The sequence below is a fragment of the Cuculus canorus genome, chromosome 3 (genome assembly GCF_017976375.1).
Source record: "Cuculus canorus isolate bCucCan1 chromosome 3, bCucCan1.pri, whole genome shotgun sequence".
NCBI lineage: Eukaryota > Metazoa > Chordata > Aves > Cuculiformes > Cuculidae > Cuculus > Cuculus canorus.
In genome coordinates, this window is record NC_071403.1 from 109,788,399 (window position 1) to 109,810,196 (window position 21,798).

The following is a 21,798-nucleotide window of genomic DNA, read 5'->3' on the forward strand; positions in this document are numbered from 1 at the left end:
AAATGTCTCATGGAGCTACCTTTTCTCCGCTGATCTAAAATAATTCATTTTGTATATGGCTCTTCTGTCTCTATCTATATGAAAATAAGCAGCAATAATGGGATATTATTGCTATCGTGCTTAAATACTTTAGTAAAGAATTGTGCTTTAAGAAGGAGCTAGTTGTCACACAGTCATGTAACACTTATAGAACGCATACGATGCTACTTCAGATCTTAACTGGCCCATCTATTACGCTGAAGACTCAAGTTTCCCATCTTACACTCACTGGACTGCACCCATTACCAGGGGGTAAGATCTCTTGTGATACTGTAAATGCTTTATAAAGCACTAAAGTCAGGAGTCAAGTGAGAGTGAGAACCTTATTTCTATTTAAAAGCAAGATGCAACTTTGTAGTACTCAGGTAGAGATATAAAGAATTGAAAATACTATCTGTGTGTGTCAAAAAGTCTTAAACCACAAGGAGATAAAACACAGCATTCATTAATTTGTGTTTAAAATCTCACATTTCATGAGTTTCATGGGTGTGAATCACAATTTCTAGATGCCTGGAGCTGGATATAGGGTACATGACCTTGCAGTTGCCTGTTCCCTCCTCCCGACATTCCCCATTCTTGGATAGACAGTACAGGTTCTGGATGGAAGCAGCCTTTGCCTTTAAGGTTGAAAGAATTTATTTAAGCTCCATCATGCTGGTTTGCTCCTCCTTCATCTACTCATATAAAAAACAGTTTCATTCCCTCAAAGACAGAAAAAAAAAAAGGCTTGCTTTCTCCTCAAACCAAGAGGGAAAAAATATTAGGGCTGTTGAGACTTTCTAGTCGTTATCCAGGAAATACAAGGGCACGAGTTACTTATTCCTGCTAAACCTCCAAACCTGAGAAGAGTTTGAGCTATTCTTGCCTTGCCCAGGCAAGGAATTTATTTCTTGGCAGCAATTAATAAGTAGCGATTAATGCTTCCTACAACATCGCTAATGCAAGTTCTATAAATAATGTAGTTTATAAAAAGATAAACAGCCATATTAATGGCCTCCAGCTATTTGCACAGTACTGTAAATATTTTAGCTTGTTGTTTTACAAAAGAGAGATCACACTTTCCTTTTATTATTTTTTTTAAATGAGGTGAATTTTTGTTTCCACTGAATGTTTTCACATTTAATTGCAAACACAAGCCCCTGCTCAACATCAGTTATACTAGTGGTACAAATATTTAGGCCAGGAGAGCAGATGGCCCTGCAGCTGCAGGTCATAAAGTTCTTGCATGTTTTAAAGTAAACACTTTCAAGTCTATAAACTCTATGCTCTGGGTAGTTCTCGAATTTGAACCATCTCAATAGCGAAAAAGAAAAAGAAAAAGAAAAAGAAAAAGAAAAAGAAAAAGAAAAAGAAAAAGAAAAAGAAAAAGAAAAAGAAAAAGAAAAAGTCACATTGCTTGTTTCGGTGTTAAAGGAAACTGGATTCACCTGCATGCCACAAATTGGGTCCTCACAAAGGTAGACACCTGGGGACTGGCCATCTTGCAGGCTGCCTGTAGCCACTTCTGACAGCAGGTCTCTCAGATTTTCTTCTTTCCCCCACACTTCCACTGCAGAAATTCGGACTGAAAAGCGGGCCCCTGTCTTCTCTTTGCGTTCATTAATCAACTTGAAGAGCCAGGAGATGGCACAAGGAATTATGCCAAGGTTTTGCATGGAATCATCCTTCCCGATCATGGTGTATGACTTCCCTGTCAGGAATGGTGGGGTAGAGAAAAGATAACATCACTTCCAAGACCTTCACAGCCTTCTGCCAGAGCAGTTAACCTGAACAGCCTCATGAAAACAAATTCTTCACTACAATAAGGACAGTCAGCAAAGGAGAAAGATAGGCAGGTAGACAAAGAGTACATGGAAAATGGAGAGCATTTTAAAAGGACAGATGAAATCTTGAGCTGCTTTCAAAATTCATTACCTTGTGGATTCGCTGATATTCCCCATTCCCCAGGCAGGGTGCTGCAGGTCCCTATCACACAGTACTGCAGCCTGTGATGTGGGCGAATGGGGGGGGAATTTAGCTGAGCAGGAGTGCTGTGGTCTCTAAAAATCCCTGCTTTGGGTACTGTCAGTGTGGTATTCTTCAAATACCATTTTACTTCAAAGCACTACACTATGCTTCATGTGCTGGGGTTGGGATTGACATAAATGTTGTGCCAGGATCATAAACTTCATATACAAAAAAACCCCAAACAATAAACAGAGAGATACACATGGTCATTTGGTGCATGAATGGGTCCAAAACAAAACAAGAAGTTTGTCTGGGTCAAAACATCCCCCTGGTTTGATATTCTTTGACTCTGAAATTATAACACTGGCTTGCCTCTGGTGTAAAAGTTTGCTGATTAAGAACAGACACAGAATACGTATTATACCACTTTAGGTGCCACTACATATAATGTTCTTCAACAAGTTTTCTAAAGGTCCTAGATCAAGGTATACATACTTTCAGGCAAGTACTTGTGGCTTCTTTACCTTGTTTCAATTCTTATGTTGAATCTATATTGAAAAAGATCAGTGAAGATAATGTTTCTATGCACATGTCTGTAGCAAGGTCTGGATGCGACCACAATCAGTGCAATGGTGGTGGTGGTGATGCAGTTAATGAAGCAATTGCAGGGAATCAAATCATGCTCCAGCAAAGTCCTAGCTAGGCTGCCTGTTGTAGCACTCCTCAGACATTGTTATCTGGTGGCTTTCTTTTCCATCTCATTTGCCATCTAGTGTTTGGCAGGTCACGGAGGGTTAAATAGCCAAGTGCATATCCTAGTATTACTCCCAACCTGCCCCAGAGAAGCCTTGTGGTAAGCCGGATCAGTAGTCCTGATTAATTCCTTGTACCAGAGCTGTTGGCATTGCAGCATTCAGTGCCCTCCAGTTTTGTTGCCTATAATTTGGGATAAGCATGGCCTGATAGAGCTTGTTCTTCTTTATCATTTGAAAAACTAAATTATCCTTGTAAGTTGTGTGTGTATGTATGTGTCTCTTTGAAACAGCAAAGAATCACATACATACATACAATATAACCCTCTTCATTAATTGACATTATTTTCTAAATACTTTTAGATAAGCATAAACACAATATATGATTAATCTTGAAGTCCAATAATTTCAAAAGAATAGTGTGTTAATGATGATGATTCTCCTTTTTATACCCTTCCAAGGAATACCTGAAATGATGATGATGATGCGTTTGCAGAAAGCAAGCTTTGATCCATTGGTAGCATCCAGTTAAACATTAGAACAGGATTTGTTGGACACAGAAAAGTAAGTGTGTAATGAGTGAATTTTCTAATCAGGGAACAGACTAAAAATCAAACTATTTGAGTGCCCAGTCACAGCACTTGATTGGTGTCATCATAAACCATAAGTACTTGAGTGGATACTCAGAGCTTTTACGTAGCTTGATAAAAAATGGTATTTTGGCAAGCAGTTTCCAGTACCATGCACATTTGTAAAACTGTAGAACACAGTTGGGTCATTCATTAACAATTCACCATTGGATCATTCAATAACAATATAAGATAGTGCTAAATATTGTACTCAGGGGATGGAATGAAGCAACAACTCAAAGATAACGTCAGTTTCAGAAAGTAGACTGTCCAACATTTATTCAATCTGCAAAGGGAATAGATGTGTAAGGAAGAGGTGAAGGTATAGTACAAGGTCATGCACAATGTACAACTTTAAAATATAATTACTATGCACAGACAAATGACAGTTTATTTTCCTTAATTTAATGTACTAGAAATCTTGGGTTAAAAACATTCACTGTGCTACTTGAGTAGGAAAATTTAACAATACCAACCAAGCTTAGTATGGCCAAAGCAGAACACACAGCCATCTGCCCCATTGACCACAGACTGGATCACCTCAGCCACAGTCCCAGCACATACTTCAGCCTGCCACAGGTAAAAACCAAAAAAAGTAAAGGACATAAACCCAAATCATTAGTAATAACAATAATAAGGAAAATCAATCGAATATTTTAACTGGAAAATGGTCATCAGTGCTCCAGATAGCATGTTTAAGTATCAAAGAGTCTAATCCTGCTTGTCTATTTGTGTGACCTGTGCTATTGTTGGGATTGATATTATTTGCGTAAGCACATGAAGCAGGACTTTCGCTCTGCGTCAAATAAGCTTCAGTTGTTGAGGCACCAACATCCTTTGAAGGGTTAAAAAAATACACATAGTGCAAGGAAGTGTGAACTGCCTACTTAGTGGACTTTAAAAATATTTTTTTCTCTAAAAAAAACAATCAAATACTGAGGAATTTTCACAGTCTCTATTATTTGCCCAATTACAGACGGAGTTCAATTCCACTAGCAGGTGGGTAAGGAATGTAAGAGGAACAAACAGCATCTTTGGTATTAGCCAAATTTTTCTCTACATTATTATGAGCCACTTCAGCTTTTAGAAGCATGAGGTTTCATTGTGAAGACTGTAGCAGTTTTTGAAGTACAACATATTTACCCTGAGCACTCTTAGATCAATGGTTCAAGAAGGCTTAGTGGTCTACAGTTCTTCTGCAGCAATTGCCTATCAGTAGTGGGTGACACTAAATCAGAATTCATAGTTCAGGTTTATTTGTGAAGCACATCACATTTGATAATAAATCATGTAAATTCACCTACTTCATGGATATTTCTATACTATCTTTATAACAGTAAATAAAATGGACCAAGAAAGGGAATGTTCACAGGTCAGCCCTTGAACTGCATCCAGGCATTCTTCTGGGAGGTGATAGCTGACTGGACCAGAGTTGGGCCACAGACTGACCTAATGATACAATCATATGACAGTACTCTAGCTGGCCCTGTGTTCTAGCTCTGTTTAGTTTATGACTACAGAAACAGCCTTACCATCCTGTTTACTAATTACTGATACTTTACTCTCCTACTGTCCTCCTCATGACATTGGGGTAACACAGTTCATCAAACCAAAGTCTATAAATAATACTTGACTTCTTAATGAATACAGGAGTGCATTAGAGAACTGCAGCTCTGGTCAGAACCCTGTATACACCAAATAAGATTTTGTAACATACAACAACTTGCTGATATTGAAAATTTGCCTCCTAGGCACCATTTAGTGCATTTATTGCATGCATAAATTAAGCAGCAATTATTAGACAGTAAAGACTAAAGAAAGAACACAATTATTGAGATACAATTTAATAAACTGATTTCATGATTGATGACATTGGTGGACCAAATTTAGCCCTGGTATAACATCACTGAAAGTTTGACTCTGGTGCATGCTATTATTTAGATATTCTGACGATATGTTGCCTACCTGTGATGCATCTTGGGGAAAAACTGCATCGAAAGCAAACATCTTGGGTGGAACCTGGTTGCCCCTTTTCTGGAAAGCATTCTGACCTCCACAGGCCAATGGGTCATACAGTGTGATTTGCTTCTTACGGGGGTCAACTTTTAAGAAAGAACTGGACTCAGACGTGTCTCTGGCAAGGGTGGAAGAAATGCGCACCATGACTTTGACCTGTCAGTGAACACACAAAATGAAAACCTCATTCGATTAGTCTGTTGGATGCTCCAGGCTGGTACGTTGAATGAACTTTCCAATTACACCTGACCAAATCATACTTGCTTGCTGTAGCTAGTGTCTCAGTGGAAGTCAGTGAAGACGCAGGAAGTATTATAGGCAGAATTTGGCCTAAAATGCACAGGAAATAAAGCCAGTACTCAACTCCACCTACTTTAACAAGCAAATTGTGTATTTAGAATTACAAGGTACATCGTGATGTTTTAGTGTTGATGTTACTCAAGCACAATAATGAGGTATTATATCACTTTGTCTTACTCCTAATATAAATTGAAAATTCACTGTACCCCAGTGGCCCAATTAAGAAACCTGAAAGGTAATCTAGACTGCTAAGCTACCAGAACTGCTGCAGTTTCTATGGAGCAGTCTGATCAATAAAAGCACATAAAAGCCAGATCTGTAATTTACACCTTTCCGATTCCCATCCATATGCAAAAAGATTAAGTGCTTAGTTCTAAGTGTCATCATCAAAGAGTTGTGAAAAGAGACTCGTTTTAATGGTCAGATTTTGAAATTATCGTCAAAGGAGTGAAATGTAATAAGTGATAAAAGATTTGTTAAAACATATTAGCTTGCAACTCATTAAATAGCTACATAATAAGACATTATTCCCAAGACAAAAATACACCTTCACGGATTTAATGAGGTTATACTGCATCCTTAGCCCAGGTGGTAAGCAATTTAGAAGTAGGTAAAGATGATGACAACTGGTCTGACTTTAGTTCTCCCCATAAATTCACCACCTGCAGACACATGAGTTCCTGAACTTTACAGGGCAAACATCACCTCTCTGCCAGCTCTTGCCTGTAGCCACACCTGCACACTTTGTCCTAGACCAGACTAACTTTCACACCAACCAGACAGAACTTTTGTCTTAATGCTCCTTAACTCTATGCCACTTGTAGCAAACCCAGCTATGGTCAAAGGGTCACCGTAGCACAGAGTGGGAACACATCTTCTGTTGCAATGGCAGATGCACCCTGAGAGGAGGTTGTAGCCCTAAAAGTTAGACAAAGCTGCACTTCCTGTGAGCCTCAGTGCTCTTTGTATGCAGATCTCACTTCGTGCTGGCTTAAACTCATCCTACATGGAAATAAATCAGCTGTTTTGAGAAGTAAAATCTGAGCAAGTTCACTTGTGACGCAATTCCTTTGAAGACAAAAGAATGAGATCAGAGATTAAGTGGGATTATTGAGTATTTTTGTGACATCTCTATATGTTTGTGAGCAAAAGTGATAATTTCACATCACGTATTTTAAGCTGGGAAAACAAGTTCACATTAAATGCTGAGATGGTCCAAAATCTGTGCACATTATTTCAGTTTTACACAATTAGCTGAGAGAAAGAGGAAAAACATTGTTTGGATGTGAATGCACTGTCTTCTCAACTGCTCAGCTGAATTGCTTATGAAACCTAACCTCTAACTGAAAAAAGTCACTTCCAATATTTTGCCAAAGGCATTCTTTTAAACCCAACCCTAAGAAGAGCTGATATCTACTGAGGACAAAGGCAGCCAATGCTCCTGGTCAGTCCACATGAGCAAGGCTTGAATATTCATTCCAGCCCTAACGTCTCCATGCAGCTCAGAAAGGATTCACTGGTCAAGTTAGCAGGGAAGGGTGGGTGTACAACACTGTGAATCCTAGAAGAGCAAGAAAACAAAGAGCAGTATCAGTCTTTATCCATTTTCCTCTTTTCAACTTTGGATGCCTTTGGCTTTTTCCACTGTGTCACACATTTTTCAAACAGATGCCAATATCAAGAGCATTAGACTCATCTGCTGGAAAAAAAAATAAACGCTGTTCTTAACTACTTTAAACAAATTACTTACTTTGCCTCAGAAAAATATCTCCCTGTGTTTTCGGCTGCTCTGAATCCATGCTCACCAGATCCTTGAACCTTGTGTTCAAAGCAGAGACAACTGAATATCTAAGGGCTAAATTTCTTTGGGTTTTGGAAGCAGACAGTGCACGAAATTTAAGAATTCTTCATATGCAGGCAGTCTGAGTTCATTCTGGCCTGAAAATGTATGGGTATTCATTTTTAACTTCACTTACACCAGTTTTGGTTTACTATCAGTGTCTTGGGTCCTGACTTAAATCTGTCCACACAAAATCAGATTAATACCTGTCACTTCTTACTGAAGTAATACTGTGAACCCTCCTAACTCCAACAGCTACAGTGATAGAAGTTGAGGCACCATGTTTCTCTTTCCCTGGAGTAAAAGTCCAATTTAACTGATATCCTAAAAATTTACTAGCCTCAGAAGATAAACTGAATGCGCCTTGATTAAAAAAATAACTCTTCCCGGGACTTGTCTAATAGCATACCTTTTCTGACCATCTGGCTCCTCAACTCCAGCAAATATAGATTTCTCAAGAAAAACACTGCTATTGCCATGAACCCTTGTATTTCCTGTGCATTGGGGATTTTTGGTTTGAGAATGGTTCATAGAATCACTTAGGTAGGAAAAGACCCATAAGATCAAGTCCAACCATTAACCTAACACTATGAAGTCCACCACTAAAATATGTCCCACATTTATGTAGAACCACAGAATCATTTCAGTTGTAAAAAAACATGTTCATATGTGTTAGGGCAGAGAAATATCATATTGATTATATGTGGGTATCCTGGACTGCTTTTTACTCTGAAGCTAGTTTGCTTGCAGTTGGCATGAAGATGTCTGTGCACTTTGGCACAGCTTACCATGGATAATTCCTCTCACGTCCATTTAGACCAGCCTGCAGGAATTATCTCCATCTGAGTGAGCTGTCTGACCTCTCCGTAGACAACAGAAACAGGCACTTCCAGCACTTAATTCACGTGGTCTGTTTGGTAGACTTCAACTAGATAAGATAAGTTGCACTCCATAAATGGTTCTTGCTTTATCTATAACACCACAGGCATCTTACACGATCACCTGAAAAGTAGGTGCCTATATTGTAGGTTATTTTTTTTGCTCTAGGCATAATAAAAATGCTTTTCCTGGGCAGCACAGTCCCTGGCCCAAATTCAGTAGCACACACAAATCTGTGTGACAGGCTTCAGCAAAAATCGTCTGCTAGCAAGAAAAATAAAAAAGATGGGTGCATGAGTGTGGTGGATGCTGAAGACAAGTAGTAGCCATAGATCGCTTAAACTCATCTGTTAATTTGTAGACCCTAGAGTATTCTTCCACGCCAGTTTCACACTAGTGCAACTCGTTCAAATTACTCCTGATTTACATTACATTCATTAATGAAGAAGACAATTAGATCCTGGCTGTGCAAATTACATGTCTACCCTCTTCCATGGGAGAGCCGTGACTACAGCCAAAACCCAACAAGCAGGGAACCAAGAGGCAAGCTTTAGCTGAGAAGCAGCTTTATCTGAGAAACAGCTGTTGAGATTCAGAACTGCATACGCAACTGTGGCACAATAACCTAGGCAGACTAAAACAGACTTTAAAATACCTGAGCTAGATGTATCTTCTGAGGAGACAGGCGGGGTTGTGGTCTGGGGATCAGACTGAGATAGGAGAGTTAGGGCCCCTCCTGAGAGCTGTGCCTCAGATGCAGTATGATTGTGAACTAGAGTGATACAATATCTGTTTTACAGACATACACGTACAATGGGCTGAGTTGCAGCTTACTTCACTGCCAGCATACATTCAGTCTACCAGGCTCAAAGGACTGGCAGTTGCCAGTAGGCAGGCGCTCTATTACAGAATCACAGAATCACCAGGTTGGAAAGGACCCACTGGATCATCGAGTCCAATCATTCCTAACACTCCCTAAACCATGTCCCTAAGCACTTCATCCACCCGTTCCTTAAACACCTCCAGGGAAGGCGACTCGACCACCTCCCTGGGCAGCTGTTCCAGTGCCCCATGACTCTTTCTGTGAAGAATTTTTTTCTGATATCCAACCTGAACCTCCCCTGGCGGAGCTTGAGGCCATTCCCCCTTGTCCTGTCCCCTGTCACTTGGGAGAAGAGCCCAGCTCCCTCCTCTCCACACCCTCCTTTCAGGTAGTTGTAGAGAGTAATAAGGTCTCCCCTCAGCCTCCTCTTCTCCAGGCTAAACAACCCCAGCTCTAAACACTAAACTAACATTATTATGCACGTAACCCAAACCCAAGGACTCATGCAAAGTATTTCCCAACAGCGGTTATAACAAGACTAAATCAACTAAGCTACAACAGTAGAAATGATGGGAGACCATGGCCTCCTGCTTTGCCTTCATGCAATTTATAGCTGGGGATAGCACAGGGAGGCTCAAAGTCTGCGCAGTCCATGCCATGGGGGAGGCAGCACAAGCAAGGGCAAATATCACTCTGCCAGCTATGGGGATAGCACAGGAACTTAATGCACTTAAAAGACTTCAGTTCAATTTAAGGAACAGACAAGCTGAAGATCATAGTACTGCTCTGGGGAAGGCAGAAATACAGCACGGTTAATTTGAAACTAACTGAACAGCGAAGTTTAAGAACTCTAATACTTTATGCTTGCAATCTATATTTAAATAAACTGTAAATTGAACTTCCCCTTAAAAAGAAGAAAGAACGTTTTCTGCTTCACTTCCTTTGTGTCATTACTGCTTTAGTCCAATGCTACAGTTTCCCACTAATCTCTTGTAATTGAAGCGTTTAAGAGATACCACTTGCGATTAATGGGACCACTCAGTCTGCCAGAAATTTTCAGTTGAATCCCAGTGATCAGGTGTCGGCAGCGCCCAGACTTAGACACACCTCTGACTGTTTCTATGGGAAAACAAGAAAGCAGCCTCCCAAGAGATGAGCTATTGTTGAAACAAACAACGGGGGCCTAATTTTGATCTAGTTTTACACTCACGCAAATCTGGCTGAATTCAGCAAGAATTACCCAATCTTAAGAGCGGAGAGAGAGTATAAAAGAAAGGGTCACTCGCTCTGCATCATTATACATATACGCAAAATATGTGCATATATTTTAGGATATAATTTCACCTTTTAATTCTGCTCTCTTCTGTGAGGTCACAGGGTTGCATTTGACCACTATTCAGTCCAACAGGACCCCACTTACTTCTCTGGATTTCAGTTCCTGCCTACAGAGATTTGTTCTGTTCTTTAATGAGTTATACAGTCGCTGAATTTCACAATATTACTCCCAATGTGCAATGCCACAAATCTAAGCACAATCAGAGCTGCACTGTTTAGGTTTCTTCAACAAGGTTTCTTTGTAAATGTATTTATTTTATATATAAATACATGTATTTAAATTAAATACACTATTTTTAAAATGCATAAATATTTTCTGACTGTATAAAAAAATTTAATATATACACATTTTTCATAAATTTCTCTTGAAATCATAATTATTGGCACAGAAGAGTTCCTTCATGGTTACTGTTCATAGCATCAGTGGAAGAAATAGGAGAATTGCTGTAATATCAACTATGCTTCTGCACTTAACAAATAAGCATAATCAGTTCTATTAGAATTTCGGCTGCCTGAACCGTATTCCTTTGCACTGTCTTTTTTTAATCTAGTGTATCCCTATACAAAAACACATCAACTACTTGAAGAGGGGATTTGCTAATTGCAGGATTTTTCCCCAGCTAAACTCAATTTGTGACCTACCGCGGACCTTTTGTTACATGGAGAAGAACAAAGGTTCAGCACATTCTGCAAAGTAGAACTGGTGCCGTAGGACAAAAAAGAAAACAAGAGTCCATCCCAGCCACGGACACTTCCATGTCTCCTGTGTCGGCAGGGGTCTGTCTGGACCATCAGCAGTGAAAAGAGCATGGAAGGTGGGAGAGGTAAGCTGTGTCAAATGTGTATCAAACACAAAAAAACTGCAAACAGAGGCTGGAACAAGGCACCACAAGCAACTGGAGATTGACACTGGAATATTATGACTTCCTTCTACTCTTGCTTGTAAGATTCTGTTTGGGGTTCGTTTATCTAATTACTGCAGGGATGGAGGTAGACAGCTGTTGCTTTGGGCACTGTGCTTGCCTTTATGAGCTGCTTTTCTCATCAATCATTTGAACAGCTTCTGCTGGATGTGTGCAGGGTAGTGTTGGTAGGCAGGAGCTGCAATGCAGTCACAGGTGAGACAGGCCAGTCGGGGCTATTGAGCTGTATTAGCACTCCATCAATGTAATAGCAATCACTGGCTGCAGGAACAGCCTTATTGGAGGTTAATGAAGAGTGGGTTTTATAATTTCTCACTGTTACAGTTGTAAATAATGGTAGCAGGCATGCATTTTTGCGGTAGCTAGACAGAAAATACTACAGCACAAGGAAATCTATGACATCCCAAATGCTTAAGCACACACATACTTTTGCATGATGAATGTAAAGCTAGAAGCCTTTCTGTAGCACACAAAGAATGTAGAAACAGTCTGTTAAGCATTTTAAAGGATCTTTGTTACAGATCATGAGACGATTAACTGATCTTGCCAACATGAAGTACAGGAGGTCCAGATAAACAGACTGAGCCAGAATGAGACAAAACCAGAATTGTATGAGTGGACATTGTTTTAATGGGAGCCTCCCGGTCACATTTGGGAAAAAAAAACCACCAGCATTCAACAATCTCAGCATGAACAACACGGGATCAGCTGGCAAATCTTGTCTTCCCTACAGTGGATCTGCAGATATATAAGCATGCACCTACTGGTATTGCCAGCAGATGCCTTAATTAAGCTTCTAAAGTACTACTGCAAAAATTTGCTCTATTTCTCTTACTCCAATAAGAATTTATTTTTCTGTACTGAGGAGCAAGCGTAGTTGGTTGCCATGAATTTCAAGAGCTCTCTATTTCCTTGACATCAGATCTCTACCTTTCAAAACCAAAAATATTTTGCCTTACTTTGGTGACCTTTCAGGGTACAGCTTCCCCCTTTTCCTTTTTCTACGTAGTATAACCTTTTCAGAAGGGTTTAGATGGAGAGTATCGATCTAGTAAATGAAACATGGCAAAAACCATTCCCTGGTACAAAATAGCCAGCATCCTTCCCTGTAACACTCATCCATTAGAGGCTGTACTGGTTTTGGCTGGAATAGTTAGCTTTCTTCCGATGTTGCCATGTTTTGGATCTGTGCTGAAAACAATGTTGATAATACAGGGATGTTTTAGCTATTGCTCAACAGTGCTTTACACAGTAGCAAGGTCTTTTCTGCTTCTCACACTGGATTGTCAGCAAGTACATTGGAGGTGCACAAGAAAGTGGGAGGGCATACTGCTGAGACAGCTGATGTCAACAGACTGAAGAGATACCCTCAGACCATGCGATGTTGTGCCCAGCAGTAACAGCTGTGGGAAGAAGGAGGAAGGAAGGGATGTATTTGTCTTCCCAAGTAACTGTTCCGCATGATGGAGCCCTGCTTTCCTTGAGATTGCTGAACACCTTCCTGCTGTTGGGAAGAAGTAAATGAATTTATTACTTTGCTTTGCTTGTACATGCAGCTTTCATCCTCTCTAGTAACCTGTCTTTATCTCAAGTCACAAGTTTTCACTTTTAACCTTCTAATTTCCACACATGTGCCACTGGGAGGTAGTAAGCAAGCAGCTGTGTGAGGCTGAGGTGCCTACTGGGGTTAAACCACAACATAATGCCGGCCACAGAACACTGCACAGTTTAGTCATATTTTCCACTCTTTAAGTTAAATACAAGAAACTCAGGTGGTGCAGTAGCGGCCTCTCAAGCATGTGATGTGCCATATGTTGCTCTGTTTGTATTCCAATGTGCCTTGGTGCGTATAGATCCTACAGACAGATCCACAAAACCCAGCAAAAACAACTTTGTGGCACCAGCAAGGCAAGCCTCCTTAAAGGAATTTCTCTGCTCTCACGATTTATGACACGGCTGCCATCATTCCTGCTGCCTACACACAATTTCCGTCAGACCCCGGGGGAAGAGTGAGCCAATAGTGGCGAGTCATTTGCCTGTTTTTCATGGGTAATGCTCATATCCTGCTGCAGTGCAGAAAGACTGAAGAGAACTTTGCTTCACTCAGAGTTTCCTCTTAGAATCCTACTCTTCCAGCAAAATGTGGCCGTACTGCCTCGGCTGCCACAAGGACTGGTGATGATAAAAAGCAGTAGCAATATCTACAGTAGCAACATCACAAGTACTCCCATTAATAATTATGTCTGCTATAATACTCCTAAAAGCCCAGTTTCCCTTTTTGTGAAGTTGTGAAAAAGGTGCATAGGATGTGGCTTGGTAAGTTTAAGCAGGCAGGTCATCCCATCCCTAATTAGAGAAAGGGAGGCACCAAGGACTTCACATTATACATCCTCAGGAGGCAGAAATTCCCACATGCACAAGGCTCACCATTTCTTGTCTAAGGAAACAAGAATTTCTATGGAAAGAATACAGATAAAAGACAGCTTCCCTTACGCGTGTCTTTGAGATGTCTTTTCAGTGCTAGAGAAACAAAGGATATACAAGTATTGCACAGAAGATGTATAATCACAATTGTAAGCTTTTCCATTATTTATAAAGATGATCTCCATGACTGCATACAAAAGAAGATTCCCCAGTCTGCACATAACAGTGTATGGCATAGCACCATAAATAATGAGTAGCCATGCAATCAGATAAGAAGGATTTACATTATTTAAGCCAAGCCAGAAGAAGTGACAAATGGCAGTTTAATGCAGATAAGTGTAGAAAAAGATGTGTAAAGCTTTGGAGTGGCAGTTGGTAATGACAGGCGGTAAATAAAGCAATGTTTTTTGCTGCTGACTAGGAAATGGATTTGGGAATTCATGGGGAGGAATAATCCCAAAGAAAGCAAAGGGCCGCATTGCTAAAGAGAGTCCAATTATTACATTAGACAGTATAGGCGAGATATCTAACAAGTGCTTGGGTATTCAGAGAAATTCAGTCTCCAGAAAGAGAGTACAGCCACCCTCTGGTGCTATATATTGCATGAAACAGTCAGCAGAAACTTCAAGGATTAGAGGCAGATGCTTTAGTGAGAAATTTAATACAACATAACGTCATGGAATTCAGCAATAATTCCTTATATACCTGCAAATATATGAGATGAGAATTTAACCTTAGGAACAACCACCAACAAAATGAAATTTAAAAAGAAGGAAATGATAAAAACTGGATCCAAGCAACTATATGATTTATATAGCTAGTGAACCTTTCACCTGAAGATCTTACAGGTCTTTGCAAATACTTCTGACAGGATTAAGACATATATTTACAATTATGCTCATTTTTCAACTACAGAAATAAAGCATAAGAATAAAAGTATCATCTAAATCCTAGGAAAGGCTTGCTTTACCTAACAGACTACCCAAACTCTAGTACTTCCCTTTCTCATTCCATAACTGTAGGTTACAATGTTTACACGGGCATGAACATGATATTAAATTTACTTTTTCTTTCATGTTGTAACCTATTTAATAGTACCTGCATGCTTCTATCTTTGGCAGTGGTACAAGGAGGCACAATAACTACAGCGCCCAAGCAGGCCGTCACCTAAAGTTAATGAGATCCATTTGTAATGCTATATATTATCTCTAACTAAAAATGTATCTGTTGAGCTTTAACAGAAATCTCTGGAACAGTTTTTTATGGTGGGATTGATTCTGCATGCTTCTGAAAAAAACAGGATTATTTAATGTGCTTGGAACAAAAGAACAGAAGACCATACAAGATACGTCTAAAGGTTCATATAACTCCATAATATCCCATCACCAACAGTGACCCAGGAGTCTGCCCTGTGAGCCTCCCAGTGCAGTGGACTGCACTGACATCCCACTGGTCTGCTCCAAGCTCTGCTTTGCCAGTCCCTGCATGGCTCACATGCCAGTTCCATCCTATCAAGACACAAATTGGAGGGAATTTATACCATCAGGAGAGAGGCACAAGATCCCATGAGCCCACTTCTCTGATTCAAGCCTACAGCCCGTTGGGAATATCATAGGGCTTGGGCATGTTCTTAGTGTCATTAGTGGGATGTCACTCATTTCAGGGATGGGTACAGTAGTGCCCCAGAAAGTATATACAATTCCCCTGTATGTACAATCTCCCTTGTGTACATACAGTACAGGAATATGCATCTCCCTGCTCCTCCAGAACCTGTTGCTGAGGGTCTGGGTACTTGCTCTGCCCAGATTTATTTTTATTTTTTTTTAATGACTTCCCCAGTCCTAACATTCAATCACTTTCTGACCAGTAAAAAACATCATGTTGAGATTTTCAGCAGCTTCTAGAAGGCACTACAACCTGACATATACTCCTGAAGGAAAGTGAACCCAAGTAAGTCATACGTCTGAGCAAACTTATTCCTAAAAGCTGGGGATAAGCAAACACAGCCTCTGGTGGTACAAGGATACTCTTACCTACTTGGGAAAATCCAAAGCCATATTAGCTAAGCCTATGCTGCTGGTGTGAATGATGTCTGTGTTGTACTCTGTGACATTGATTCCTGGGCATGAACCTGACTCCGTGTACAATGCAGCTCGTCTCCACTGCATCCTGTGTTCCTATGGGAAGAAATCCAGGTATGCAGGCAAGGAGGATGCTTAGCGCTGATACTGGTCTGTATGAGCACAGAACCAAGTTATCAGGACCGTAATGCTTTCCTATGTTTTTTTGTACTGAACAAAATTAGCTAAAGAACAGAAGCAAAACAAGTGAGGCAAACAAACAAAAAAGACAGAAAGAAAACTAAACAGGAACCCCCAGGCAGGAACTAAATGGAAACAGTACTTTGACAAATGAAACTTGCCTCATGTCATAGGGAGCCACTAACTTCTTTTACCCTCAGCTGTAGCATACAGCATAACACTGCTACTGACCCTCTTCCTTGACAAACGTAACTCTATAGCAATGAGAAACGGCCACCAAAGTGCCCATCTGCCTGGTGACTCCTACCACTAACAATCTCATCCGCTGCTTGCTGCCTTGTTAAATGCTGTAATAAATAACAGCAGTGTTTGTGAATAGACCAGTAACTAACCACCTGCCCTAGAACAAATATCCACTGTTTGGTAGTAGTCTTTGTACATGCCTTCAGCAGCAATTCTGCAATCTTAATTCAGGCAAAATTCCATCATCCTCAACCTCAGCTGCCATTACTTGACTTTTGAGTACTTAACCATACAACCTTAGCATTCTTTAAACACTGCTGTTCACCAATGGAATACATTATGTTGTGTGTAGCTTAGGGACTTCGTAATTCTTTCTAGCAAGAAGCAGCCTTTAATGAATGGCACCTGATCAATAATGCAAAATTCAACATTTGAGAATAAATAAAAAGCCTTTTTCATGAGGGTTGTCTGTAGGAAATGTCAAAACCATTTATCAAGGTTCCAGGCTCTCAGCCTGCAGCTGCTGTCCACAAGAACTATAAAAATGAACTTCATTGAATTCTGTAAATATATTTTTCTGTCTTGAGTCTAATGAACTTCTTCCATGACCAAAACACAAAATAAGGACTTATTGAGAACAAATGCAATGTCATTACAAGAGCTTTTTAAAAGCAAAACTTTGCTATAGTAGTATTTTGTCCCTAAACTGCTAGTTGTACAGAATTCTGTTTTCCTTGCACGCCTTTAAAACAGCCCTCACTGTAATTCCAGACAGACTGAGCTGCTCAACACAAATGCAAAAAAGGCATTTATATTTGGGTTATAAAAACTCACATTAACGAGGCAATTGGACAAACATTAAAAACCAAGACAACGGTAAGCACTATAACTCTTCCTGATATCTAGATGAAAAGTCTATCAAAGGAGCAAGCAGTTTTGACTGTTATGGAAAGCTTTTATTTTCCTTAATAAATGATCTAACAGAGAAACACAGGGCAACTCCAGCTCCTTTGCTAATAATCTGCATCCAATGGTAAGTGGAGTAGCAACAGTTAAGGGCTATAATCACTATAGGAAAATATGAGCAAAATGATGAAAACAGAGGTTTCATGAAGTTTGCTCTAGTCCTTCATGGCTTAAAAAAAAATCATTCTTCATTGTAAGTGGCAAAGTGATCCCTCCTTGTCAAATCTTAAGTCTAATGTGACCAGTTTTCTAGGCATGCTGTTTAAATAACTAAGATTAATCTTATTCTGGTCTCTATATACGCAAGCAAGGCTCCTTCCATTGCACCTATCACCAGGATGGGGACTGCATCAGTCACATAAGCTTACTTTCTAAAGGTCAAGCTCTTGATCACTTAGGAGCTACTCAAGACTTCACCTTTAGCTAGCCTGAACTATACTGACAGTTTGATTTCTCTCCTTTCTGACGAAGAGTGATCCGATGGTGGATAAGAACAAGCGGACGACCTTAGTGAGGTTGGGCAGGCAACAATTCTACTGCTCCATCCCCTCTGCCTCAGAGGAGGTTGACAAAGCTGGCTGCTTAATTTCCTCCTCTAAAGTCTTATAATTTCCAGTGTGGTCATAATGACATCACCAGGAGTCAACAATAAGATTCAGTATTCTCAGAACTGAGAAAACTCAATCAGCAAAGGCCTTAGTGTCTTTGATGGGTAACAGCTCTTACAGAGACACAGTATCTCTGTTGATGCTACTGGAGATACCCTACCTATTACGCCAATGAATTTGTTTCAAAATCCACCTCTTTAAACAGTCCTTTTCCACCACTAAGAAATTTTCTAAAGTAATACTGCTATGGGCAGCATGACATGCCAGGCAATGGCTATGAAAGTAGCAGTTAGTGCACAGGTTTTGCAAATGATTGAAGCAACTGTCTCTTGAGCAATAAAGAGATCTTTCATTTTAAGGTCATTCATTCTCCACGCTTTTCACTACTTTAGCTTAGTATCAGGGAAGAAATGATCTTCGATGCCTTGTAACGTTTTGTCACTCATCACAAAATAGAGGGCTTAATGAACAAAAAAAAAAAGATGGGTAGTGAGGGTTGTTTTTTTCAAGAAACATGATCCCGCAGCAGATTAGAGCATAAGCAGAAGAGATAAGCAAGGTTAAATACAGCAGAAAGATAAAAGGGAGACGATAACACAACAAATAACACTTACGAAGTGATTGTTAATGTGCAGCATAGAATAAAGCTTGATAAAATATTCAAACTTCAGATCTAAATGTGATCCTAAATCAGTACTGTGTGGTAGGGAAGGAGACAGTTCTACTGCCTGCCTGTCTGACGAAGGACGGTTTTATACCACACACCTGTATGTCTTGAAATAAGCAGGACTGCTTGAGTACAGACTGATCATATGCATCAGTTTGAAATGTGAGAAGCACAGAGAGCAAACGTGGCCAAGCCTGGGCTGGGATCCAAATGAGAGTCATGCCAACCACAATAATATTCAGATTTTCACTGGTGAAGCCAAAGCCCTAACTTGGATCAGCTTGGTTTTTCCTCACTTCTTTCAGTACATAAAATCCTTCCAAATAGTTCCTGTAATTGACAGTACTGCTTTTGGATAGAGTGGACCACGAATCCGGTGGGCTGAAAAGCCTCAAGTATATTCACAAGCATTATACCAAGTATTACAGCAAAAAAAATTAAAAATGTGGGGTTTTAATTGCACTTCTAAAGCTGCCTTTATCACTTGTCCAGTAATATATTTGTACATTAGGCCTTCATTTTTCTAAAGACTGTCCTCACAGGAACAGGACACGGTTTGAGTGCTGCAAACCATGCTGCTTGGTGCTTACTCCTTGAGTAGTCAAGTATCTTTCATTCTTACATTGTATTTTTGCTACGCAAAGAAAAAAATGGGATATATTATAGATCTTACTTTGGACAGTGTGCAACTCAACTTAGGGTACATTTACATCTGGCTTTTTATTCAGATTATTCAGTAACATAAAGACTAATAAAATGGTAATACATCATGATTCACACACAGCTTTTTTCCCACTGCTCTTACCGTATTTCTCTTAAATGCTGGACATCTCACCTCACCGCATGTAAAAGTACATTAGCTAATAGACAATACAATTTTTGGTAAGGTGAATATTGCATATGAACTCACCAAAGTGAAAAAAAATGCATTCCGTCATTAATTTCTACCAATATGCATAGAAGTTGCAAGAAATGTGGTCTGTCAAGATGCTTCAGGACATATCTTATTCACTGTGTAATAACGAGGCAGAACAGGGTACATTTTCAATGAAGTAACTGTCTCTGAACGTCCTTGGATGGTGTAGGATTCTGTAAACCTCTTCATATTATTTTAATTAAGCTATTACAGTCCATCATGTCAAAACATAAAAATTCAGATTACATAAAACTGTATTAGGGGACCTTACAAAGCCCTGATTAATGCCCTGATAGGTTGTAAAATGAATACATACTGTAAATTTATACGGAAGGGTTTTCTAAAATGTGAATTACTGACTTGACAGATGACAATAACTCATTCCAAACTATTCTGGTCTATGGTTCAAATCTTTTCTGCATAGTTCACTGACAGTAAGTCTAATTTACTATGGCTGTTATTGCGCGAACATCCACAGACTGCAACATCCTCTGAAATGGATTCTGAAATATGGCACACGACCAGAAGGACAAAGGCATGAGGAAGAAAATGTCATTAATCTGTAATGATTGCAGATAAGAGTAAGTCAGGATTCCTCTTACCAGGTCACCTGGCAGAAAAGTTTCTATCACTAACAAGATACACCAATGCCTGAGTATGGTACATGGAATCTGCTTTATGCATCAGCTATTGTGGCTCTCCAGTAATTCCCATTAGTAAAACATGGTTTATTTTCTGTTTCGGGATGCTATTATTTTCTATAGCATTGACACAGGTGAGATAGTTGTAATACCTAGCAGAATACTGTAGACACCCAGACTACTGTATTAACAAGGCTCTCAAAAAAAACCCACTTGAACCCCAAACTTCTTATCTAGATATGTTCTCATCACCTTCAATTACCTCTGAAGACGGGAGTAAACCTCAGCTCATAAAATAGGGAATCTTAGACACTGCAGGCAAAGAAGGCATTCTGGATCCTACAGAGCTCAACCCCTACAGACCACACAGATGCAACTGGATCAAGACACTCAGTTCTGGCAACTGACACTCACTGTTGTAAATAGGTACAAAAGCCATAAACCATAGTTCCCTCTCCCTCAAAGGGCAGAAATGAACTCAACGCCTACCTTTTCAAATCTCTGCAATGCAGCATTTATTTCCCTGAAATTAAAATTCCAGACTCAGATCAGCCAGCATGTTTTGCAAAATGTCCTCCTTTTCCCTTAGTAAGGGAAGAACTTTCACTTACAGATATCTAAATTGAAAATTTGTACCTTGTTGCAACTTACACAATTCCAGCTCGTTTGGCTACAAGAAACCACAGATGCATTTTAACTTGACAACTTCCAATTATACCTTTAAAGATCCAACTGTCAGAACTTTTATTTTGTCAGGACAGAAATATTTCAATATATGATTTTGTCTTGAATAGAAATAAAAATCTGCAAGACTAATATTTTCTGAGAAATGCTGAAGTTATTTTGGATTTTTAAAAGTTTGCGTTAGTAAAACGAAGTGGTTTTGTCTCACTTTTAAAAATACTTAAAAAATGTAGATTATATGATGCATTGTATAAACAAAAAGTAATTTTGAAGTTAAAATACTCCATACCTATGGAGTACTGTCAACCCAAATTTGATGTGGTGGTTTTTTTTTGGGGGGGGGACACACACAACATAAACTCACAAACAAACAAACCTCAAAAAAACACAAAATAAAAAATTATTGAAAAAATTTCTTTTCAAATAATCTGATTAGATTAATACTGGGAACCAGCATGACCTGGCAGGGAGAGGCTATCCTGCAATACAGCTACTAATACAAAAAAAATGACATTAGATAATTAAGTTGTTGCTTTAGGAGACCTATTAATGTTCACTTCTTAAAGATATAAGCACTGAAAGAGTTAAGAGAATCCCAGTAGAAAGAAAAGAAATATTTTTTTCAAACCTTAACATTGGACTCCATAAAATTGAGAAAAATAAGACTGAGCAAATGATACTTATAAAGAGTACTAATCACACAATTACGTTATCTTTTCAAAGGAGTGTAACTTGTAGAGTCAATCTACACTTTGTTACACTTTCTAGAAAGCACACAGAGCAAAATCTACATACATTCATCACATTTTCCCATCATTAAAAACAATTCATTATCTTAAAAGTAAACAACACAAGTTTAAAAAAAATAGATACCCCCAAAATCCAGCCTAAAATCCAACACATCT

At 39.4% G+C, this 21,798-nt stretch overlaps 1 protein-coding gene across 1 annotated transcript in view; it reads right to left on the reverse strand.

Annotated features, from left to right (window-relative positions):
- The window catches only part of KIF26B (kinesin family member 26B), a 288,623-nt gene that overhangs the window by 62,055 nt on the left and 204,770 nt on the right, over nucleotides 1-21,798 (reverse strand). Inside the window, exons 6-8 of the mRNA XM_054063280.1 lie at nucleotides 5,333-5,539; nucleotides 3,844-3,937; nucleotides 1,467-1,729 (exon numbers count right to left, since the gene is read on the reverse strand). Coding sequence (XP_053919255.1) covers nucleotides 1,467-1,729; nucleotides 3,844-3,937; nucleotides 5,333-5,539 — 564 coding nt within the window. The remainder of the gene's footprint in view (nucleotides 1-1,466; nucleotides 1,730-3,843; nucleotides 3,938-5,332; nucleotides 5,540-21,798) is intronic.